Here is a 7,217-nt window from a genome sequence, read left to right on the forward strand (position 1 = left end):
AAGATTGGTTCTCCCCCTTATACCGGTGAGCCTTTGTCCTTTACGTCTCCAAGCCTCCATCTGCCTCCCTGTAAGATGGGGATAAATATAGCCCCTCTAAAGCGTTGTTATGAGGATCTGAAATAGGTAATGTGGGTAAAGCCCTTGACTCAGGGCTTGGCACAGAGCAGGGTCAACACACTTCCCTCACTCCAGAGCTCCAGGATACCACTCACTGAAATAGCACTAGAAAGGGCCATTGACTTGGTCAAGCATGGACCGACTTAATGATTAAACCCAACCGACAGTTTGAATTCAGCCTCTTCTCCAACCAGAACTACGGGTGAGCCCCAGAGGCGTGTGGAGGGAAGGGATTGAAACGTGCTGGTGGGAGAAGGGGGAGAGTTCCTCCTCCCATCCCCCTCCCTGCTGGAATTGTGCCCTTCTCTCCCCCCCACCCCACTCATGTTTACACTTTTCTTTCTTCGCTTTGCAAGACCCAGATTAAGGCTAAAGGAGTGCAGAAAAAAGGACCATGTAGTATTACGAACAAGACAGATCTGGGTCTGCTAAGCCCAGCTTTACCACTGCCCTACTGTGTGAGTTGGGGCAGGTGTCTCAACCTCTCTGTGCCTCAGTCTCCTCATCTGTAAAATGGAGGAGAATGGCACCGTATTTTGCAGGTCTGAACTGCAACTAGAAAGGGATGCACACAGTAAGAGCATAGCAAATGCGAATTCCCATGCTGACCCCTGCACACTTGTTTACAGGGCATTGATCTGAATTGCTGATGCCCTTTATGAAGGCCACCAAGGGCTTCCCCTCAATCGATCATAAAAGACATTCCTTTTGGAGGGCATTTCCTTATTGCATACAATAGCATGCTAGGTGTACTCTGGGGCACCCAATAAATGGTATCTGAACCATGGATGTCAGGGGAAGACTGCAGGACTTTGGAGCTAAATAAACCTGGATTCAATCCTGGTTCTGCCAACTGGATGACCCATGTGAAATGGGATGAGTCATTTTACCTCTCTGAGACTTGGTTTCCTTATCTGTAAAATGGAGATGATAATCCCTACCTTGCAGAGCTGTTGCAAGAACTAAATTTATTCATTCAGCAAATATTTACTGAACATCTACTATGTCCCAGCCACTGCTCCAGACGCTGAATATACCACAGTGAATAAAACAGGCAAAATCCTCCCTGGGGAGACAGACAATAAACAGCTAACTACATGTACAGCGTGGCACATGGTGAGCCATGCTCAGAAAAAACACAAAGCAGGGGAGAGGGAGTGGGAGACGCTGGGGGCAGGGGCAATGGCAGGAGCCGCGCGGAGCAGAGACCTGAAAGAAGCAGGGGGAAGCCATGTGGAGATCCGGGGTAAGGATGTTCCAGGCAGAGGGATCGGCGAGTGCGGAAGCCTTAAGGAGAAGCATGCTTGGCATGTAAATGAAGCCACATATGCAGGAAGCCTGGCATGGAATCCAGGTGCTCGGCAAATGCCAGCTCTCTATTTCAAGTCCCGTAGAAGGAACCCCACGCATGTGTCCTTTTCCTGAGAACGAAAGCACAAGGATTTCTACAGGGCAACACTGAGCCAAGTGTTCTTTCAGCCTAAGATGCAGGCAACATGTGAGCTCCACCGCCAATTTTTGGGCTCCCGCCAGGCACCAGGCTCTGGGCTGGGCAATCAGGGATACAAGATGATCAAGACGTGGGCTCTGTCCTCAGGCAGCCCCAAGGCGAGTAGTAGAGATGGGTGATAACAATGCAAAGTGGTCTGATGAACAAGCAGAGACAAGAAGGTATTTAGGGGGCAGAGCAAAGGTGTGGGTAGTCAGGGAAAGCTTCCTGGAGGAGGTGACAACTGAGCTGGGTTTTGAAAGATGGACTAGACAGTGAAAGGATATTCCAGGTGTGGGGAGCATCATGTACTGAGCACAGAGGTGCAAAAACCAGCACAATGTGTGTGAGAAACTAATTACGGGCAGGTCAGAAAACAATAAATGTTTCTTCGTGTTTTTGACACCTACAGCCTGATGTGGCACAGGAATGCCAGTTCCATCTCCTTCCTCTAACTCGATGCAAGCTTCAGCACCAGTGGAGTTTGAATTTTCCACGATTAGCTACTGCTGTGAGTAACCGACCTTAACCCCAGGCTCCCAGCGCGGGGTGGCCCTGTCCACAGAGAGAGGGCTGAGTGGGATGGAGACTACATAAATATCCAGCTATATTTAGCCTGCCTGGCGTGCCTGTGTCCCTTCATCTACCCCAAGGCTGACCCACAGGTGGCAGAATGGCTTTTCTACTAGAACAGCATAAACATTTCTTAATTAAGAAATCCCACAAAGGGGGCTCATGTCTTTGTGGCTGGGAGGACATCTGCTGCTCTATTTGCCAATATCCCTGGACACCTCCAGACTGGGTGGCGGGTTCTCCCCATCCCCATCCCCATCCCATCAACAGCCCTGGACATAGGAGGCGTGGCCACTCTCAGGTAAGAGGACCTGGATTCGAATCCCACCTCTGCCACTGATTAACTGGTGACGCTCTTCTGGTGACTTCACCTCTCAGAGGATTTGGTAAATTCTGTGTGCAGTGGCCTGAAAGCTGCCCAGGGGCTTATAAAGTAGAAGGAGGGGCTCCTCTCCTATAAGCGGGCCTTGGGAATGTGGGGGTCGCACCATCCATTTCAATCCCTTCCAGGGGAAGAAATAATTATTTTTTTATATATAATTACGAAGGAGAGAGCTATATGGGACTGTTAGAGCATAGAGGTGATACCTCCCTCTCCTCCTAAAACCTCACATATGTGTCTCTCACCTTCTGCCTAAAGGATGCTACAAATGCCCAGCCTTAAGGCAAAATAAAGATTTATTCTAAAGACTTGGCAGGGAGGAGGGTGGGCAGACAGACATGGATCCCAACCCAGACGCCCTCCCCACTAGCAACATGGCCTTGGGTGTGTCATTTCGCCTCCACTGAAACTCAATTTCTTCATTATAAAATTGGAATACACACCTTTACCGTGAAGCTTCTTTGCATACCGCGCTGGGGTAGGCAAAGTGCCAGACACTGAGCCTCCAAGCCTTTGAGCAGCGCTGATCTATTCCCACAATTATCAGGTATTTTCTAGCAAGGCCTCCTCTATCTTCACACCCCCACCTCCTCCCAGCTCTGGATCCCCTTACTCTGGCTCCGGAAATTCTCGGGCGGTGTTAACTAGGGGGCGATGCTCTCGACAGCGGCGACTGCAAGGGGCTAGAGAGCTCCCAGCTGAGCAGACACCAGAGGGGGGCGCAGCCAGGGTGCGCGTGGGAACGTGGCCAAACCAAGGCAGCATGTACTGCGGGGGCGCCGAGCGGCTGGTAACTGAGGTACCCCTGAGAGCACCCCCCCCCCCTCAGCCGCTGCAGTCTCGGCACAACGGGCGGCTTTTGGCCGTCGGAAGCCCTGCGGAGCCTGGTTCCATTCACCCCCCTGGAGCGCCCCGGGCTCCTTCATCAGCGCCCTTGGGCTGGAACAAAGGCAAGGGGTCGCGCAGCATCGCCCCAACGGCCCCTTCGCGCATCTGGCCAAACCCGGGAGAAAGAGCACCGGGGTCCCCAAGGTAACCAGGACGCGGTACCCGCCCTCCCAGAGCGCAAAGCTCAGCCGCTCCGCGCGCGCTGAGCCGGGAGTCGGGAAGCACCGGAGATTTCAGCTCGCCGCGCCCGCCGAGGGTTCCAAGGGTAGGTGGGGTGGCTCTCCGGAAGTCACCCAGAGGGTCCCCCGAGGAGAGAAGAACCCCAGCGCCCGCCTCCCGGGAGGGGCTCCCCGGCGTACCTGGCAGGGTCCTGTGCACAGTGTTGCCCATAGCTGCGTCGGGGCGCGGCGTTGGCGGTGGCGCGCTCGGGACGCACGGAGGCTAAATACGCGGTGGGCCGGGGACCCGGGCCGGGGTCGGGCTCGGGCTCGGGCTCCGGGGCATCGCGGCTGCACTGGCGAGCCGGCGGGCTGCAGCTGAGGAGGGTGCGGTGAGGGAAGCAGCGGCGGGAGGAGGAGGCGGAGCCACCGGCCGGGGCCTGCCGGCTCCGCCCCCGCCTCCCGCCGCCTCCAACCAAGCGGAGAGGGGCGGGGCCGCGGCCGCAGCATCTTTTGAAAGTTTGCACCGGGAGGCGGGAGGGGAACGGCCGAGTCTCCCGCCCTCGCGGCTCCCGCGCCCGGGGCAGGAAGGCGCGCTGGGCAGCTGGGTGCCTTCAGGGTGCCAGGCTCGTTAGCCTGCTGGCCTTTCTGTCATTAATTGCAACACTTTAAGAAGGCCTACTGTGTGCCAGGCGCTGGGCCACAGGGGACCAAGCCCTCGCCCTGCGGAGCTTCTATGCGGCGTGTTGAAGGTGCGGGGGTAGGGGTGGGGGATGAAGAGTTCCGGGACGGAAACACAAGCACAAGGTCACCTCGGACAGTGTGAAGGGCTTGAAAACAGTTCAACCAGGGTGATGGGTTGGGGTGGGATCTCGTGCCTACAAGTAGGAGAAACCTAGGCAGCGTCCAAAGGCTGGGAGGAGGGAACCTATATTCATTAATTCACTCACTCGCTCATTCATTAAAATATTTATTGAGCACATCCTATGTGCCACAGGCTGTGCCGGGCACTGTAGATACAGACAAGCCATGCTTGTCTAGTGGTGAAGACAGAAATAGCAAGCAATTAAGATCACATAATACAATGATCAAAGCCAGGAAGAAAATAAAACAAGATTAAGACTGATGGGGTGACTCTGCTGGGCTCAGGGAGAACCTGGGGGCGTGTCAGCTCCATCTGATGCACAGCAAAGAATCGGCGTGGGAAGAGCTGGAGACAGTGTCTCTGGCAGAGGGAGTAACAGGCGTTCCTTATTCATTCATTCACCCCACAGATCTCAGTACCTCTCCTGTGCAGGAACCCAGACCACACTCAGTGGGGCATGAAGCCTGCTAACCCCTGCCTTCATTTGGCTCCATTTTTCAGATCAGAACACTGTGGCTTAGGAGGTGAAATGACTTGCCCAAGAAGACCCAATTCCAAACCAGTTTTTTTTTCCGGCTTTACTTTCCATGCTCTTGTATCCTTTATGACCATATGAAATGTGTTATTACCCCCACTTCACAGATAGGCAGACTGAGGCACAGAGAGTGGAAAACAGGTGCTCCAAATTTCCCAGTAAGGGGCAAAGCTGGCCTGGAGATATGTGATTGAAAGATGGGTATCTGGGAGAACAAGCCCCCGCCCACCCCCAGCCCCCGCAGCTCAGTTTCTCTGGTGCCTTCTGCCTCGAGTGCCTGACCCATCCCAACAGGGTTCTTGTCCTTCAAGGTCAGTTCAAAGCCTCCACCTCTGGGAAGCCTTCTCTACTCCCCACCACACCCTGATTTATCATATATGTCTGAACATAAGGTTGGCTTGTGTTTGAGTCACAATTTCTCATATTACGGGTACTCTCTCAGTCGCTTATTTTTTTAAACACAAAGTCCTGTTTGGGAAAGGTACAGTAGTTCCATATACCCTCAATCCATGTGAGTTTGGGATGCGTACAGAGGTCAGTATTATTATAAAAGGAGTCTAGGAAATTTTACTCATATAAAGCAGTGCAGTGCAAATGGGATTTTGTAACTGCAAGTGTCACAAAGGGAGGGTCACAAAGGGTGACAGCAAGGGAGGTTGTCGTAAACAGGCCTTTTAAAGGTCGCTCTCAGAGCACCCGAATAAGTGGCAGCGTTGTGCAGATCACAAATGCACACCTGCCAATGAAGCCCCAACTGTCCTAATGCAATGCAGATGGTACCTGCAGAGGGGACACAGTGTCCAGTGGTCACCTGACACTTGGATCCAAAAGGGCTGTGTTTGAGCATCTTGGTCCCTGTGATTAAGATGTGCTCTGGAAAACCAAAAATTCTTTCCCCCCACCCTCTCACCAACTGATGGTGACACTAGTGTCAAAGCCACGTGTAAAGAATTTGAACCAAGTAGTTTCTTGAAATTTTAGATTGGACAAAAGCAGTCTTTCCAAATTAATCTTTTATTAAATAAATGAAATATTAAAAATTTAAATATATAAAAGTGATTTAAAATATCTCTCAGTAAAGAAATAAATATTACCATAGCCATTTGACTATTTCATCTCCACACCTTAAAGTTTATATTATGCAACTTTACTGTGCGTCTTCTCATTGGGAGAATAGGGATTGCCCTTAACCTTTACTTGGGTGGCCTACTATTTGGGCATATAGGGTAGTTGCTCACCCCTCTGAGGTCCCTCTGCACTTTGTCTTTTCTGTCAATTATACCCTCAGGGCAGGTGCTTTAGCTGTTACCCTTCTGTCCTCTCCATTGGCAGATGGGAAGCCTCCTGTGGGCAGGACCCAGGACATATTCACTTATGAATCCCCGGTGCCCAGAGTAGGAGTAGCATGCACAGATGCTCAATACACATTTGAAAAAACTGACTGCAGAGGGGCGTTGCTCTAAAATGGGAGAAGAGAGGAAAGAAGGATGGAAGAAGGGAGGGGTAAAAAAGAGTTGTGAAGGAATGAGTTTTAGTTGATAGCAGCCCTGGACTTGGGTGTCATCAATAATGCTATATGTGTGGGGAGAAACAAACAAAGTAGGGATATATTAACAGAAGTATAGTCTGTAGAGCAAAGGAGGAGCTTGCCGCTCCAGTGCATGATTAGACCATTCTGGGAGAAGTTGCTTTGGTTCTGGGCACCACACTTGAGAAGGAAGACAAAGCTGCAGGTGGCTTTGGGAGAGAGGGAGATCCCAGTCACAGGAGGTGTGCAAACAGAAGCAGAGGATGCGGGGCATCCTTGGGCCAGGACAGCAGCCTCTAGTCATAACCTCTCCTGGCTTTGACTTCCACACTGCCCCCCACCCTTAGCCACATCCAAAACTGTGGAGACAATGCTACCCTCCCTTGGCACCAGGACCCGTGCTTGGGTTGCAGGAGCCCCTGGGTGGGGCTGCCTCTCTTGACTGTGCAGTGTTGGCACTGTCTCCCATGGCAGTGGGTAGAGGGAGGGCCCAGGCTCTGCTCCCTGGCATTGCTCCCTCTGGGCATGCCCTAGCAGATCCTGCCCCACGCATGGCAGGCCGTCAAGTGCACCTCGTAAAAAGGGCATGCACTGAGCTGGTGGGGGACTCCTGGGTAGAAGACCCCTTCCTCCAGCGAATCCAAGGGCCTTTGCACAGACTCGTCCTTGCAACTCAAGA

General features: G+C 52.5%; 1 protein-coding gene across 1 annotated transcript in view; it reads right to left on the bottom strand.

Annotated features, from left to right (window-relative positions):
• NEURL1B (neuralized E3 ubiquitin protein ligase 1B) overlaps nucleotides 1-3,997 on the bottom strand; it is a 42,023-nt gene extending 38,026 nt beyond the window's left edge. The window contains exon 1 of the mRNA XM_081230987.1: nucleotides 3,812-3,997. Within this exon, the coding sequence (XP_081087113.1) occupies nucleotides 3,812-3,842 (31 nt within the window). The 5' untranslated portion in view covers nucleotides 3,843-3,997. The remainder of the gene's footprint in view (nucleotides 1-3,811) is intronic.
• Nucleotides 3,998-7,217: the final 3,220 nt, after the last annotated feature.

This window comes from Mesoplodon bidens (assembly GCF_964165515.1).
Source record: "Mesoplodon bidens genome assembly, chromosome: 4".
NCBI classification, from domain to species: Eukaryota; Metazoa; Chordata; class Mammalia; order Artiodactyla; family Ziphiidae; genus Mesoplodon; species Mesoplodon bidens.